This window comes from Panthera onca, chromosome B1, assembly GCF_046562875.1.
Source record: "Panthera onca isolate mPanOnc1 chromosome B1, mPanOnc1 haplotype 2, whole genome shotgun sequence".
In the NCBI taxonomy this organism is placed as follows: Eukaryota; Metazoa; Chordata; class Mammalia; order Carnivora; family Felidae; genus Panthera; species Panthera onca.
Genome location: NC_138342.1, coordinates 72,965,180 through 72,983,996, shown reverse-complemented (window position 1 = coordinate 72,983,996; position 18,817 = coordinate 72,965,180). Strand labels below are relative to the sequence as shown.

Sequence of the window (18,817 nt, the reverse complement as noted above, 5' to 3'; positions counted from 1 at the left end):
CTCTGTTTCTTTCATGATATAATCATTCATTTATTCAAGAAATAATTACTGGGGCACCTGGGTGGCTCAGTTGGTTAAGCATCCAACTCTTGGTTTAGGCTCAGGTCATGATCTCTCAGTTCTGTGAGTTCAAGCCCCGCATCAGGCTCCACGCTAATGCTGTGGAGCCTGCTTGGGATTCTCTTTCTCTCCCTTTCTCTCTGCCTCTCTCCCTCAAAATAGAAAATAAATAAAAAATGATAATAATAATTACTGAAGGCTGCACTTAAATATGCCAGATACTATTCTAGGTGTTGGGAGATACAAAACAGTCCTGATCCTCATGGAGCTGAAACAAATATGAGAAAGACAAAGACAAGACAAAGACAGAATGCAGGATATGAGACAGGCCTAAACTATGAAGAAAAACAAAGTGGGGAAGGAAAATAGCAGGGTTGGGGGGGGGGGGGCAGGGGGGCATAATTCACAGGGTAGTAAAGTTAAAAGGGTGGGTTCCAGGATGGCTTCAAGGTTTGTGACCTGACGACTGGTACTGCCATTTACAAAATAAGAGAAAAAGGGGTGGAGAACAGGTTTAAAAGAAATATCAGGTTTGGCTTGGTATACGTTAAACTTAAGATGCCAATTACACATCCAGGTAGAGATTTTAAACGGATACCAAGCCTGGGATTCGGTGAAGTTAAGGCTGGAAATAATTTGTGAGTCAACAGCATAAAAGATGGTACTTAAAGCTTTATCTTCTGACTGTCCGTTATATTTATTCAACCTCTTCCCTAGAGGATGAGCAAGCTGTTTCCATTACTTTGCCACTGAAAACGCTGCTGCAGTAAGCATCCTTAGAAATATTTCCTTCTGCTATATATTAACATTTTTATTTGTGTAAGGAAGCTTAAAAATAGAACCGCTTATTCAAAAGGTATAACCATTTTAAATTTTACTAAATACAGCCAGGTGATTTACAGAAAGGATTGTAGCTGCTCATACTTCCTCAATCAGCGCATGACTGCCCATTTTTCAGTACCAGTGAGCAGCGAATATTATTACTCTCTGAAATTTTTTGCCAATCAAACAGATGAAAAAAATGGTATCTCATTTTAATTTTCATTTCCTTTCACATATTGGCTATTTGTAAATACTCTTCTGTAAAATGTCCATTTCATTACAGGGTTGCTTATCTTTTTCTAATCAACTAGAAGATGCCCTGGTATATTTGAGATATGAAGCCTTTATCTGGTAATTCATGGCACTATTTCTCCCAACCTAGACTCATCTTTAGGTTTTGTTCATGAATGCCTTGTATCACAGAAAAAATTTAACTTAATGCAAACCTGCCAATCATTATTCTTTATGGCTCCTGGACCGCCTGTATCAAGCTTCTAAACACATTCCCCTAATTTTTTTCCTATTGTTTTTGTAGTTTTACTTTTCACATTTATGTCCTTCATACATCTGGAAGTTACTTTTGAATATGGAGTGAGCTATGGGGTCTAGGTCTATTTGCAGGTTAACAGCCAACTCTAACAATTCCATTAATTAAGTGAACCGTCCTTTCCCACTGAAATGCCTTGGTAGCATATGCCTGACTCACCTGGGCAGCCATGCAATCCTCACCAGAAATAAATTCTGTATTAAAAGCATAAAGAAAGTCAAAGTGCCCTAGTCCTTAATATAAATATACAAATTAAACAAACAGTGATGTACAAAATTCAGAATCAAGAATGCAGTAAAGGAAGAGGAACAAAAGAAGTGAAAAAAGACCAATGGCTTCTTCTTGATTTGCAGCTCTGGCCTGATCATGATGACACTCAGTCCAAGCAAGGGACAGAGAGGAGGCACCCACGGTGGAACAGAAAAGAATTCATTTAAGTCTTTGGCTCCCTCCAGCCCTTCCTGTCACAGAGCTTTCCCTGGTTGGTTTCATCCACATGCACTAAAGCCTGAAGCTCCCCCGCTGGACACTAGAGGGTCAGTCCTCAGATCTCGAGACAGCTGTGTGTGGCTGGAACACTGCCAGAGTTAATGGTTCATTAAAACTATGGACAAACTTGAAAACAGTGTTTTTCTGACCCAAATATCTAAATCAAGGCAGTTAAATGGTAATTCATACAGTGATTTAATAAAGGGATGGGCAGGGGCGCCTGGATGGCTCAGTCAGTTAAGCGTCCGACTTCAGCTCAGGTCATGATCTCACGGCTTGTGAGTTCAAGCCCCACACTGGGCTCTGTGCTGACAGCTCAGAGCCTGGAGCCTCTTCAGATTCTGTGTCTTTCTATCTCTCTCTGCCCCTCCCCCACTCACACTCTGTCTCTATCTCTCAAAAATAAATAAACATTAAAAAAAATTTTAAAAAACTAAAGGGATGGGCAGTGAGGAGATGGAATGAGTTTGATTTTTTTCTTGAGCTCATAAAATGATAAGAGAAAGAAATTCTATGGGTCCAATGGCCTTGCCCAATCCTGGGTGAAGTGTACTGGAACCCTCCCTTCATTCAACCTATGTCTGCTGGTGTGTGTGTGTGTGTGTGTGTGTGTGTGTGTGTGTGTGTGTTTGAGTGAGAGACACAGAGAGAGACAGAAAAACAGGGGCAGGGGAAGAGAGACCTATCCTTCACGGATCTCTGGGAATTGGCTCACCCCTTCCTAGTCACACTGGGTCAGTCTAGAAATATAAAAAGTCGCTATTTAGAAAACCTAAAGATGAGTCATCCTCCCTATAAGACTAGCCAAGGAAGCTTTATATTAAAGCTAGAATATTAAAGAAGAAAGGAGACAGGCATCTAGTCAATCTGAATTATACCAGTGACCAACAGGAGAGCATGAAATCGCCAGAATGCCTATATACTGTTTACCACTAACATCTCCACAGTGCAAATACTAAACACATTCACCAAAGCTTTCGTGCTTCAGAAACTACCCTCAGTGAAGAATGAAAACCAGTAAGATGGGTAAAGCATAGGGTAATACTCATAAAAACATCATAGAAAAACTTCCAATTTCTCATTCATGACTAGCTGGTTTGGGGTATCTCTATCATGTGCTACTTCACAGTAAATAAAAACACTCCATAATTACCTCTGCCTTCTTCCCTCCATATGAAGAAAAAAAGAACACTTAACTTGTGCCTCCTGGTAAGCTCAGCATGACTGCTATCTCACTTTTCCTGTCTTTCCTTTCTCTTCTCCTGGTTGCCAATATTCTTACTTCTAGTTGGGCTTGGAGAAGACCTAGGATGGCCCATCAGCGGCCTTCACCTCCTTAAAGGAAACCAGGCGACTTGCACCTAAAGGCATAATGGGCCCCCACTCTCCACCTCCCTGCCCCGTTCCTGCGCCCCACATACTCTGAGTATATGCAGAATGTAGAACCTGCTGTCTCACTCAGCACAATCTATTTAACCATGATCAGCACTATTCATACAGCACTAGGCCAATTCCAAACCAATAAATGATCCTTTTCACTTGATAAAGTACACCGACCACAAATCTATGCAAAGTGGGAAACAGGTTCTTTAAATTTTTAAGGACTTTCTGCAAGCTCTCATTAATATTACTTTGAAAAGAGGTGGGGGAGGGAGGGGAAAGAGCTCTAAATTGGTGTAGCCAGTATGGAAAATGGTATGGAGGCATTTCAAAAAATTAAAAACAGCAATTCCATACAATCTAGTAATTTCACTACTGGGTAGTGAAAGAAAACAAAAACATTAATTACAAAAGATATGCACCCCTATGTCTACTGCAGCATTATTTACAATAGCCACGATATGGAAGCAACCTAAGTGTCCATCGATAGATGAATGGATAAAGAAGATGTGGTATATGGGGCACCTGGGTGGCTCAGTCAGTTGAGCATCCGACTTTGGCTCAGGTCATGATCTCGCAGTTTGTGGGTTTGAGCCCTACATCGGGCTCTGTGCTGACAGCTCAGAGCCTGGGGTCTGCTTTGGATTCTGTGTCTCCCTCTCTCTCTCTGCCCCTCCCCCGCTCATCTCTCTCTCTCTCTCTCTCTCTCTCTCTCTCTCTCTGTCTCTGTCTCTCTCTCTCTGTCTCTCTCTCAAAAATAAATATTAAAAAAATTGTTTAAAAAAAAGAAAATTGGTATATGCATACAGTGAAATATGATTCAGCCATAAGAAAAGAATAAGATCCTGTCATTTGTGATAACATGAATGGATTTAGAGCATACTATACTAAGTGAAATAAGTCAGAGAAAGACAAATACCATATATTTCACTTATATGTAGAATCAGAAATACAAATGAATAAACAAGTAGAAAAGCAGAAACTGACCCATGAATACAGGTGGTTGCCAGAGAGAAAGGGGTTGGGGGGATGGGCAGAATGGGTGAAGGGGAGTAGGAGCTACAGGTTTCCAGTTTCAGAATGTATAAGTCATGGGGATGAAAAGCACAGCACAGGAAATATAGTCAATGTTATTGTAGTTGCATTAAGGAAAAAAAGAAAAGATACAGCCTTATAACTCTCCTCCTAGCAGTATGAACAACTCCCCAAATAGCTGACGGGCTGAGATGCTATTGTGACTAGACCTCATGGAAAGTTCTCACTCTCAAATTTTAATGAGGTAAATCATATTCCTTTGGAAGTCTGAGCCCACTGCAAATGTTTTCATTTCAATACCTGATAGAGTATCAAAGGAGAAAAATATCACAAGAAAGAAAATTAAACTTTCAACATAATAGGCTAATTTTGGCATCCAAAAAAACAGCATAGTGGCAAAGCAAACCTTGCTGGTAAAGCACCTAGGAATAAATGGAGACTCTAAATCAGACCCAAGAAATCTTACAACCATATCAGTGAGCTAGAGAATTGGCAAGAAGCATAAATCTCCACATCACTACAAAATTCCACTCCCATCCATCCACCACTGCCTTATACATAAACTCACCCACATGGGTGGCTCAATCGGTTGAGTGTCCAACTTCAGCTCAGGTCATGATCTCATGGTTCACAAGTTCAAGCCCTACATCAGGCTCACTGCTGTCAGCGCAGAGCCGGCTCTGGATCCTCTGTACCCCTCTCTCTGCCCTGCCCCGCTTGTGCTCTCTCTCTCAAAAATAAACATTAAAAATAATTGTTTTAAAGCCTCCCGTTACTGGAAGGTATTTGTATCAATTGTATTAACAAATGGATATTCTTATTCACCTAGAAATTTACTTACTGCCAGGAAAAGGTACGGTGGTAAGGGCTGGAAGACACTGGAAACGGTGTATTTTAGTGTCTGCCTCATTTCATGACTTTATATTAGTTTGACAGTTAAATGCAGGAGGACTGCTAATAAATGAACACCTGATTCATGGCCCAGGTGATACTATTTGCTAAAGGCAATGCTCTCAAGACATTCAAGATTTTTGCAGTCTGATTAAAAATGGGTAAAAGTGATAAAGTTTACTGAGCTGAAGTTGCCAAGTCTACTAAAGCTCCCTTTAGAGAAGTTCTGCTGTGTGATACTAAACCCTTTGTTTGTTCTGTGAAGCCTCATAAATGGAATAGTTATCACTCAAGTCACTCTTTTATCCTCCATCCTTAAAATTCTGTGATTTTCTTTAAAGACCACTGTGATCTTTGTTGACCTAACCCCAGAAATCTCCCAGAACCCATATAGTACGTGGCAAAGCAACAAAACAGTAAAGCCTAAGAGACATTTTATTCACCATATTTCCTACACTATGTGCCTACTACACTGTGCTTAGCAATGAAATACAAAGATGAATAAGATACTAATTCCTGGGGCGCCTGGGTGGCTCAGTTGGTTAAGCATCCAACTTCGGCTCAGGTCATGATCTCATGGTTTGTGAATTCAAGCTCCGCATCAGGCTCTCTGCTGTCAGTGAAGAACACACTTTAGATCCTCTGCCCCTTCTCTCTCTGCCCCTCCCGAGCTCATGCTTGCTCTCTCGCTCTCTCTCTCTCTCTCTCAAAAATAAACAAACATGAAAAATACATTTAAAAAAAATACACAATTCCGTATCATATACCATAAACATCATAAAGTCATTGCCTCATAAGGGCAGCCATCAGTTGTTATAAAAGCTGATGTTAAGGTATTGCTATTGATTCCATAAAGGGAACTATAGATTATAATATGGAACAAAAATAAAACTCCATGACTCCACTTTAAGGTGTCAAAGATCCCACCAGTATGCACACAATATGAAACCAACCTTGCAGAAGACAGTGTGTTGCTTACCCATCAGCCATCACCCACTTCTTCCTTGTACCAGAACTCTTAGGGCTGCTGGGCCCCTCCCCAGTCCTAGGAGATGACCCTTGACTGTGCCAGACAGATATTTCCTACTTCACTTACTCAGGCACACCAGTGACTGGTCTACGGTAACCCAGGCCTGGCCAGTGAGGCAAAAGAGGATATACGAGGGGGCTCCTAGGCAAGGTTTTCCCCATTTTAAAAAATGACACACAAGAAAACTCCCCTTCCTGTCTGCCTTTGAATACAGCTGTGTGAGAATGTGATGCCTGGAACTGTGGCAGTTACCTTGTGACTAGGAAGGGACACGCCCAAGGAAGAAAGACAACAAAATGATGAAGGCAGAACAGGAAGATGGGAAGCACCTACGTCCTTGATGATGTCGTTATGCCACTGATTTAACCAATCCTAGACCTCTATAAAGAGATATGCAGTTTTACTCACTGTTCCTGCCATATTTTAGTATTCTGTTACTTACAGCTGAGAGCATCCTAATATAGGCCCATTTAGGAGGGGGAAAACGAAAGCAGGGATTAGACAGGTTCAGACTCCAAAGTGATTTCTTCTTAGGTGATTGCAGAATGCAGAAAGGAAAACCACTTAACCTTCCTTCAGGTCATTTAGATCCCTGCCCAAAGATGCACGCCCATCAAAGCTAAAAGGAAAACTAAAGTAATCACACACAGAATTCAGCTGGGCTCAGCATAAATTGATTGTACTCTATTTTCTGAACCTGTGGCAAGATCAAATCACCCCACTAACTGTCGCCAAACCACTTCAAGTCCTCCAGAAGCATCACAAAGAAGCCCTTGGTGTACTATAATGTCCACAGATGCCTATTTTGCTTCACTTCTCTTTGCAATTTTGGACCAGAATGCTGGAGGCAATGTTAACCATGGCATAAAGATTACATATATACATGAATGTCCGTATGTGGATAACCCATTTTTACAGAGTGCCCTATATATGCAAAATGTTTTTCTTGGGACCAATAAGGTGAAAGACCCCAAAAAACTAAAGATCAAGAAACAGACCATCCTTTAGAACTCACATAACATGTGAAGTCTCTCTTAATGACCCTAGCTTATATCACCTCCCTCCCCTGTATGCAAAGACCATTCATCAGATCCTATAGTGTTAAGGGAACCTATAAAAATGATCAAAAAATATATATATATAATATATAATAAATTTATTATATATATAATATATACATATATAATGAATTTATTAATTTAATATGCTGGAATAGTAGGATCAAAAAAAATGTAATGGAAGATGTTAACACATACTACTATAATACTACTATTACTACTGGTAGCACTAACTGAGTGCTTACTTTGGGCCAGACATTATTCCAAAAACCCAAGATACAACTTATTGTATCCTCACAAAAATCTTAATTTGTAGATATTATTATCCATGTTTCACAACTAAGAAAACTGAGACACAGAGAGGTTAAGCAACCTTCCCAGAATCACACAATCAGTGCGTGGCAGAGCCAGGATAACAATACAGGAAGTCTAGCTCCTGAATCCATGCTCTTATTCACTATGCTTCCTCCATAATTAGCTAACACTCCAAATGAAAATCACTCAGAATAACAATTTCAACTGCTATGAGTCATTTAATAATTATAATACAAATTACAATACATGTCTTAAAATGAGTCAAAACCTGATTCAAAGTCTGCAAGGATATGAGACAGTCTATCTGTTGGAGAGTTACCAAAGATTTCAACATTACATGCTATGAAAGTGCATTTACTCAGATTCTGGTAGCTCCTGAAGAACTGTAAAATACCAGCTGAAGAGACATATACCATCCAGACTGATAAATTTCTTAAAAACATTTTATCATTCCTAGATCTATGAAGATCGCAGATCACCAAGGTATACAAGAGATGATCAAAACTGCCAAATGACAAAATTGTTACTGCAACACAAAAATTCAGAACTAAAGGGTGGACTTAACCCACTGAAAACATGGGAAATCCCTGGAGAATGACACCATTACCAAAGCTGCCCCTTCTCTGAAATGCTAGCTTTCACTTCTCCCACAAGCTCACAATCCTAAGATAAACATGAACTTGATATGTGTGTGGTTGTAAAAGATGCCATTTGTTAGAAATCTGAATTTAGTACTGTCGGTAACCTGACTTAGACCTAACTCTTCACTACAACTCTTATTTTGACACATTTAGAACCCTGATCACTTGCTCAGCACATGGTGAGCTGTATTATGTAATACTTACAGAAACACATCTTACATTCCCTCCTAGCTTATAAACTCCCAAAGGATAGGATTTGCACTAAATGCATCGTGTTCCAACAATAACTACAACAAATGAGGAACCTAGTAGTCCAGTCACTCTGTAAATATCTGCTCAATCAGTGACTGAATAAGAAATAAATAATTCGAGGAAATAAAGGAACAAAGAACAAGAGGCAAATTGCAAGGCAATATATATCTGCCTGAGATATGAATGATCATGTGTCTTTTCCCCCAGATTACCTGGCACCCAGAAGAGTATAAAAGAACAAGCTGACAGTCATCTGATGATTTTAAAGATGAAAAGGGAATTATTTCTCCATATCTTTAATCAAAACACCTTGACAATATCTGGTTATTCAACCAGTAAATTAAAGAATACAAGTTTCTCAGTGACCAAGTTTACATCCTTTTTATTTCTTTTGTAAGGAATGAGTGGAAATTAAATGTTAACAAGAAAAACAGTTCTGAGAATAAAATTCTGTTGTGCCTTTCCAATCAGCCTGAGGTTAAAAAGATGTCCATCGACAAAATTCTAGGATTACTAAAACCAAACTGTCGGCACACAAGCAAAACTGAAACTCAACCCCCTTTCCTGTTCTCTTTTATATATACCTGGAATGATAATACTGACCTACTTTACAGAACTGTCATGAGAATTAGTCAGCTTAAAAAATGTCAAGCACATAGAAAGCGATTATAGTATCTATAGTTAACCACTCCTACAATTAACAAATGAAGGGAGTCTCTTGTACCACGATGCAAACCACTGCGCTAATTACTTAAAAGTAACACTGCAAATTTTTACAAGTCACAAATAACACCTCACATTAAAGAATATGCTTATAAATAAGTACATATTTTCTAAAACTTTCAAGTATCTTTAAAGAAAGTAGTCTGAGTACAGACAGGAAAAAGTAACTTTTGATTAACCATACCAGGAAATAAAATTATTAAATAATATTGGCTCCTGAACTCCAAACCTCTTGAACTAGAAAGCTGTCCACTCAGCTAAAAAGAAGTCACCACATTCCATAGGGTTTGATTACTACCTTTGTCATCATCATCATCATCATCATCATCATCATCAGAAAGGGCTGTGCAGCCTCCTGGACCACCTGCCACTTCTAATGAGGAAAGGATGGGGCTCTTAACAGTCCAATGTTGAGATCGGAACATTTCCTATGGCACTTTCTGCCTTTTATATCAGAGTATGCCCACAGAAATATGCACTTCAATAATAGGAAGTCATTATAAGATGTCTTCAATATCCTTTCAGCTCAGCTAGTTTGCTTTTTGGCAAAAGCTGATTAACATGACAGAGTTACTGTGTCCTTCAGATGCCCTCAAGCAACTTGATAAGCTCTCTGAAAGTGTTACTTCTACCAGGGTTAGCAGCAACCACAGCTCTGGGAATTGCTGCTTTTGAAATATTCTGCCTTATAAACCTCATTTATCAAACAGCGGGAAAGCTGTTACATATGGTGATGGGCGTTATGGAAATGCTTAGGTTGAATACAAAGTGTGAATGTGAATCGGATTAAATTACCTGCAAGAAAGGGAGAAACTAAGTGAGGAGGAAGGAAAAGGAACCAATCATAGATATGAATCAAACAGGGTTGCACAAAAATATTGAGTCTGCTTACAAATGGTTATCCTTGAGGTTTGCTATGAAAAGGTTTCCTGAGATGTCAATGCAGAATTTTAAAATTTTAACATAGTCAAGTTAGATTAAATAATTGTACCTATCACAGTTCTTGCCTACTTAAATAGGAAGAAAGGTTAGAAGAGGTTTCTATAAATTCAGACATCCCTAATAACACAAGGATTAGCTTGGGCTAAAATCCCAATAGGAAAATTCAGAGTTATACATGGGGAAAGGAGACTTGTGGATTACCTGAAGAATACAGTGCTGACAATGTGGCTGGGTGGAAATAAGAGAAGCACAGTAAACTAAGGTAAAATTCTTGAATTTTTTTTTCTATGGGCAACCAGTTTCTATTTTAGTTTAATAAAATATTTCAAGATGTGCTTAATGTTCAGGTATAGCTTAGTAGCTTTACTTACAAAAAACCATAATTAAAAGAAACATAATTTAGGAGGAAAAACTCATGTTTTGCTTCCTCTTTAAAAAAAAAAAAAATTAAAAAGGAGGGGAGGCACACAAATCTTCCTATAATGTAGCTCTGTAACTCTAGGTTTCAGGAAATTATGAGATGAATTCATGGGCAAAAAAATGAGGAAATCAGTTAGTAATAATCCTACGATGCCCTTGTCACTGAAACTATCCCTGATTTTGGGGGAGAGGTAAGATTTACATCATCATGTAACAGGGAGAATGAAGGACAGAAAAGTCATATGGAAGAGGAATATGCAAAACAGTTACAATCCAACACTTAAAAAAAAATTTTTTTTAATGTTTACTTTTGAGAGAGAGAGAGAGCAAGCAGGGGAGGGGCAGAGAGAGAGGGAGACAGGGATCTGAAGCAGGCTCCAGGCTCCATACTGTCAGCATAGAGTCCAATGCGGGGCTCGAACCCACAAACCATGAGATCATGATCTGAGCCAACTGAGCCACCCAGGTGCTCCAATCCAACACTTAAAAAAAAAAAAAAAAAAAAAATCTGGACACTGAGTTTAGATGAAGCTTTGATACTGTGGCCACAAAAAATGCTTCTGGGAATCATAGGGCTCTTTGCCTTTGGCCAACACACAAATGAATGAGTCAGTGACATACCTAAGCTAGAACCCCAAGCTGCCCAACACACTGGGAAAATATGAGGCCTTTAATAACAAGGAGTTTCAGTATTTGATGAATCCTTGAACCGCCCTCTCCCCATCACACACAAACACACACAAAGTTGGTCACATAAGGGCAGAACTAAGAAGAAATGAGAGTACAAGAAAAGCACAGCAGCATCAGGAACCGCAAAAGCAATAGGAAACTATTAGATGTTCTCAAGGAGAAAAAAAACTCTTTAAAATCATTGTGTGTGTGCTTTATACCACTGCTATGTCACAGGTACAGGAGTCCTCCATAAAAATAAATGTGTGTACTTTTTAACCATGCCAGTTAGGCAACATGTATAAATTGATCAATTGGCAGGACAGACTCAAGGAAACATGTTCTAACAGAAGAGTTTCATCACAGTGTATTCCCTACCCCATCTTCTTCCATCTTTCCTTCCCCTCGCTCTTTTTAGCCTTTCACACCCTTGGTCTGGGCAATGATACCGACTTAAAATCACAAACCCACCCACTGCCCCCAGAAGCATCCTGAGGAAGTGGTCTGCTATCAAATTCCCTTCCCAAACACCACAGGGGTTATTTGGGGATAACATTCCTGCAGACCAGGGCCAGCACAGGCGCCCTGAAACAGGGTCTGTCTGTCACTAACTACCCCTACCCGCCCCATGCCTAGCAGCTCTCCAGGTCACAGTTCTCAATAAACACACAGAGAAAACAAGCTCATTCTCTTTTTCCCACTCATTAAAAATAAACCCAAATGGTCCCCAATTTAGAACCCACCTACCAAAGAAAAAAGTTAAAGAGAGGGAGGTGCCCACCCACATTATCTTTCCATTCAAAGAGGCACTATTCCACAGCTGCTATGGAGTTTATAATTAACAGACAAGCTTAGCCAACAACAGAAATTTCTGGAATTTATTGTAATTTACACTACAGCCTTGCTTATTACAAATTTAGATTACAAGCATGGGCTGGGTTCTGTGGTGGAATCCAAAAGCCTTCTTGAGGCACCTCTGGCTCAAGTCTCTTTCAATCACTCAGCCTTGCCTACAGGGAACAGTTGCAGGCCGAGGCGTTGGCCTGACTGGGTATGCAGGCAGAAGCTGTGACTGCTCCTGTTCACTCACTCGCAGAGCCCACAAACCTCCCACCACTAACTCTATAGAGCTGTGTCAGAAGGCTCCACTGGAACAATGCCACATTGCACTCAGATGTGTTCACCATGGTGCCTCCCACAGGTCTTTGCTATCCTTGTACTGTAAGCTCTTTGTTTCCTTTCTCAGGTGCAACCCCTGGTCGAATCCTTTCACCTCAGGTTCTAAGACAAAGGTGTCCAAGGAGGCTGGCACAGAAGGCAGAGTCACAGAGCAGACAGACAGGAGGGCCTGAGCAGGGCAGATTCACAGGTCATAGGCAGCTTTGCAGAGTCGTCTTTACAATTCGAATCTACTGCATCAAGAGCTACACTAGGACAGGAAGTCCCCTTTCATAGGAAAGGGAATTGAGGCTCAGACATACAATCAGAGATGAGTAACGCCTGCACTAGTTTGTCTGACTCCAAGGTTCACCTTATGTTCTCTCTGCAGTACTGGAAAGATCTCCTCCTCATCTTCCTTCAAAGACTGGCCAGGGTGAGTACAAATCCTTTAAGGACTATTGGTATGAAGTAGGTCTTACACATCTCTAAGTCCTGGTTGAATGTACACATTCCCATGGGAAAGACCAAGCTGTTGGACTGTGACTTGCCATTAATCCCTCTCTAGGCATTAACTGTTAGATACTGGCTCTCATTGGGGGCAACGGAGCAAGAGTACGGGTTTTATGTAAGACTCAAGTGAGTTTTAACAGGAGAAAGGGAAAGACCTTGGTTTTTAATCTTTTCCAAAAAAAAAAAAATTTTTTTAGAAATCAAAAAACTTCCTACATATTATACTTTCATATTAATTGGTAAAACACATAATGGATAGGATTTACTAACTCAATTATGAATTGGTAGCACCATTACTAAAATTTTATTTTAATGAATAGAATCTACTTACATTTGAAAACCTGTAGTATCAGGTGCATTGCACATGTAAATACACATGGCCCATGCTGAAACTCTTTCTGTGAAATCCCAAGAGTCCAGGGCCCTCATGTTAGAAAACCCCTGACTAAAATATTAGGATTTGCTCCAGGGAGCAGGCCTGGTGGGACATCTGAGGGAGGGCTCCAATGAAGGAACCTGGAGCAAAGAACAGGGAAGGAGCCCACATATCATACTTCACATACTTCGTAATTTTCCTTCCTTAAGACCAGCCTGATAGCCCTTTATCCAATGATCAACATTATTAATTTATAAATTAATACTGACATTCGGACAGGTGAACTACGGAACACAGCCACTTGCTATCGGAGACAATAAATATGAGAAAGAAGGGAGACAGTGTGTCACGGAAAAAATTTAGCTGATCCTAATGCCAAACTGACCTTCCTAGATGAACACGAACACCTTCCTAGATAAAATCATCTAGAAAAAACAGCAAGGCTCTTCTTTAATGAAACTTCGGTAGGTAGCCTCACTTGATTTGGATTGAATAAAAAAAGATAGTTAACAAACAAAATGACATATGCCCATGTTAGTGTAAAAACACACAACATGGTCACAATTGAAGACCCTATCTTACCATTTCTCACCACAAGGAGACTCATTTAAACATCATCACTTCTACTCCAAAATCCAACATTGAGAAAGTACCTCATAGATTCACACTAGATGTATACTGAAGGTCAACCTCACACAAAAAAGGTGGGAAGAAAAGTAATTCAAACCAACGGACTTTAAATATGCACAGCACCTTTTACCCTCTATCACCAGTCTTGCCGTACTATTGTACATTCCCTGAACAGTGGACTGCACCTTGATACCCATGCTTTTTAAAAAAATAAATAAAAATGACTGGGTACACTCAGGTGTGTGCAATAAGCTTAATGTTCCTGCCACATTAATACACACACACTTGAAGTCTTACTCATGCTTCCTCCTTGACCCCCAAAGGCAGAAGGAATGAATCCCACTCCCCAATTCCCTCCAGCATACTCTTTGACTTACTTCAGACATCCTTCCACAGAGGATCCCTAGAGCCACATCATCACTACCTCCCACTTATCTATCTACTCACAACTAGCACAGCACTTAGCCCAAAATGCTAAACAAAAGCATGTGGCCAAAATAAACAATGAACATGCAATTAGGAAAAAAAAAATTAGGTGAAAATATTTCTGATATTGAGTGTATGAGGATTACAAATCCACAAAACGATCAAAATGTCTTAGCATTCAATCACTGGGGAAAATCTATTTCTTTAACTCTAAATTAGTCAACCTCTCTCCCCCAGTCAGTGATATTACATATGTCATCTAATAAGAGGAAAAAGGAAAAGTCTGGCTTTTTGTTCAAAGACTTGAATTAAACACAAAAGTTCCAAACAGTAGACCCCTGCACCCAGTCAGAGCCTCTTGAAAGATAAACACTCAAAAATCTTCCACCAGCTCTCCCCCTTTCCTCAGCCTTTCCTCACCAATCATCAAGGCAGACTAGGTGTACTCACCGGGCTGATTTCCTTCCCTCTCGTGGCCCAGCTGCCCCTTGGTGTTCAAACCACACGTGTAAACTTCCCCATCCTCCAGCAAGAACACGGAGTGGTTTCCTCCACAGGCCACTTCCTTGACGCTTCTATCTGATATGAATCCACACACCTGTGGCTCAGCCACAATCCCTTGCAGGTTGGTGCTGATCCCAGGTTGGCCCAGAGACCAATATCCCCAACATAACATTGTTCTTATCCTTCAGGGAGTCATGTAGCCGAGAAAAGAGTTCTGTAAAAAAAGGTTAAAAAAAAAAAATAGAGAAAATCACTTTTATTTATTTATTAAAGCTTATTTATTTATTTTGGGAGACAGAGTGTGTGCACATATGCATGCACGTGCAGTGGAGGGGTGGGGAGAATCCCAAGCAGGCTCCGCAATGTCAGTGCAGAGCCCAAGGAAGGGCTTGACCCCAAGAACTGAGAGATCATGACCTGACCTTAAATCAAGAGTTGGACACTTAAACAACTAAGCCACTAGGAACCCCAAGGAAATCACTTTGAAGTAGTAAATATAATCAATGAAAAAAAAAAAAATAACACTCCCCTGGAGGATGCACTCTCTCTCATTCAAAATAAATAAATAAACTCTAATAAATAAAAATAAACTGGGGCACCTACGTGCCTTAGTCGGTTAAGCGTCCGACTTTGGTTCAGGTCATGATCTCACAGTTCATGGGTTCAAGCCCCATGTTGGGCTCTGTGCTGACAGCTCAGAGCCTGGAGCCTGCTTCAGATTCTGTGTCTCCCTTTCTCTCTCTCTCTGCCCCTCCATATCTCTCTCTCTCTCTCAAAAATAAACAGACATTAAAAAAATTAAAATAAATAAATACTAACACTCCCCTTAATATTCTTCAGATACCTTGCATGTCAAAATGATAACATAATATCACTGAAAATGTTCATAGTAATGATGCTATTTTTGTGTTTTAGTAAGAGTTCAAAAAAATATTTCTAAACAAATTTTGTATTAATGAACAGTGAACACTGACACAATGTGATTTTTAGATCACTGATGAGGAACTCCGAGTACAGGAGAGGAGACTGGCTAAAACAATTTTGCAAACCATTATGGCAATAAGTATCTGGAAGTTACCCTCACAACTTCATCGTGTCCTTTCTCCTTGCACCTTTTGAATTTTCTTATTTCATTTTTTTTTAAGTTTATTTATTTTGAGAGAAAGAAAGAGAAAGACAGAGAGAGACAGAGACAGAGAATATTCCAAGCAGGCTCCACACTGTCAGAGCAGAGCCTGATGCAGGGCTTGAACTCATGAACCACGAGATCATGACCTGAGCTGAAACCGAGCCTGGCAATTAACCAAATGAGCCACCAAGGTGCCCCTGCCTATTTCATTAAAAAAATTTTTTGAACTAATTAACCCCTTTAGGTAGTCTATTGTTAGCTTGGATAGTAATAATTCACCACTTGAAACAAAAATGAAAAATGGGGGGGAAAAGGTTATCTTCTCTGCCATTTCTTCTTACACATCCTTCTGGCTCAGAGTCAAGCTTCACTTTCTACCTGAAAGCCTCTGGGGACCATTCCAGCCACAGTTAGCCTGCATCCCTCTGACACATCTACTATACTGCCTTGGAGACTTTCTCAGTATCTTATAACTTAACTCCTGAGCCAGACTTTAACTGCCTTAAACAAAGACCACACAGTATAGCATATCTCTTTGAGTTGGCAGCTTCTCAATCAACTTTTGGCTGATTACTGCTGACTCCAGCCCAAAGTTTCACTACCTTTTAGAAATTTATGTTTCCCTTTCATACAAACAAAAACAAAATCTCATCCCTCTCTCCCAGTTCACACTCACCAGGATGGCTATAATCAAAAAGGGCAGTTAATAACAAATGTTGGTGAGGATGTATAGAAACTGGAGACCTCTACGTTGCTGGTGGGAATGTAAAATGGTGCAGATACTTTGGAAAACATTCTGGCACTTCATCAAAAGACTGAACGTATAGGTATCATATGATCTGGCAATTTCACTCCCTAGGTATCCAAGAGAATTGCAAATATGCATCCACACAAAAATTTGTATATGAATATTCATAGCAGCATTATTCATAATACCAAAAAGAAGAAATAAACCCAAACACCCATCAGTTGATGAATGAATAAATAAAATGTGGTATTTCCATACAATAGAATATTTTTTGACTACCTATGGTAATGTTACCTGACTTACTCTTTAAATTCTTAAGGCTTTCAGGAAAAGTATGGAAAACCGAAAATAAAATGTAAGACTGAAATTGCTTTCTTAACCAAATAGTTCTGTTTCTTCCCAAGATTCTTACTCCTTGTCTAGACTCTAGAACTAAAAGGATATTAAGCTTAAATGTTACTCTTTGAGTTAATTACATAGGAGGAGAGAGAAAATGCAAACTGGGGCAGGGGAGTAAGATATACATTTTAAAAGACCAGCAAGAGCACATAATCTTTTCATAATTTAATATTCCCAACTAACTTCTTCATTTTGAATGTTTCATGAATTTGTCCTTTCCCGCCACCTACCAATGATTACAGAAGCAGCATACAACCGTCACTGTGCTAATAAGCATTTTATATTATTATCTCATTTCATCTTCACAACAACCTTGTGCCATAAGTACTATTTTTAGCTTCATTTTCAGATAAAGCAAGCTTCAGAGAGATTGAGAAGCACGCTCAAGGTCACACAGCTACAAGAAGTAGGAACCAGGCTATGAATCTAGGCCTGATGCCAGTGTCCACAGTCTCATCTACTAGGCTACAACTGCCACCCAAGCTGATTTATAGGTCACCTACAGGAGCAAGAACACAAAAATTACTTGCAGAATGACTAACGGTAGTCAGTATACAATACAGGATGCCCAGTAAAGTTGAAAATAAAACTGCCCTCTGAGCGTGAAACTAGTCAGAATTAAGAGATAATGGCTGAGATTAGGCAGCTGTAGCATTAAGCCATCCCGTTAACCAGCCAAGTACAAACAGTGTGTCTAAAAATATGACATCAAGAAGCTATGATTGTATGTCTGCAAAAAGATCTATAAACAACGCTCACAGCAGCTTTATTCATACTAAACAAAAATGGCAACAACCCACATGTCCATCAACAGGAGGATGGATAAACAGATTGCAGTATATTCATACAAGAAACACTACTCGTCAGTAAAACAGGGGGAGGGGGCATAGCTAAAATGTACTTCATGTAAAAGAAAGCTGCAACTCAAGAGTGGCACCAACTGCTTTTTTACCCATGTCCCGAAGCCCCTCTTTATCTAGTAACAAACTCTCCCCTCTCTGGCACAAGGATAAGCATGACCCTGGCCAAGGCATTCAAAGAATACCCGCTCCCCAACCCCCGCTCCACCCCTGCCACAAGCCATACACATGAGCCACACCAAGCCAGTCAGAGAATCCCACCCCTAAGCCACAGGACATGACCCACAGCAAACCAATCAGAGAACACCTCCTAAGCCATTGTGATTGGCGCAGGGATAGGTTCACACTCCCAGGGGGGCCAGAGTCCTTCCCCAGTAAGCTCACCAGAGCTCTGAAGGAAGGCTGCCTTTTGCCTCTGAAGGACAACTGAGGCTGCTGGAAGCTATGTGCCCTGCCACATGAGGACACCTATAAGCCATTATGACTCAGGGTGCCTGGGTGGCTCAGTTGGTTAAGCATCCAACTCTTGGTTTCAGCTCAGGTCATGATCTCATGGCTACATGGAATAGAGCCCCTTATTGGACTCTGTGCTGCCAACACACAGAGCCTGATCTCTCTCCATCTCTCTCTGCCCTTCCCCTGTTTGCTCTCTCTCTCAAAGTAAATAAACTTTAAAAAATTAAAATAAAGATAATTTTTTAAAAATCAAAATAGAGTTAAAAAAAAAAAAGACATTATGATTCTACCAGCTATAAAGTTTCAAAGACAAAGGACAGAAAGGGTCCTAGTAACGGTACTTA

The 18,817-nt window shown here is 40.0% G+C and overlaps 1 protein-coding gene across 3 annotated transcripts in view; it reads right to left on the bottom strand.

The window, feature by feature from the left end:
- HERC3 (HECT and RLD domain containing E3 ubiquitin protein ligase 3) overlaps positions 1-18,817 on the bottom strand; it is a 114,043-nt gene that overhangs the window by 85,918 nt on the left and 9,308 nt on the right. For all 3 annotated transcript variants that reach the window (XM_060654647.3, XM_060654645.3, XM_060654646.3), the window contains one exon: positions 14,828-15,095. In XM_060654647.3, the coding sequence (XP_060510630.1) occupies positions 14,828-15,053 (226 nt within the window). In that variant the 5' untranslated portion in view covers positions 15,054-15,095. The remainder of the gene's footprint in view (positions 1-14,827; positions 15,096-18,817) is intronic.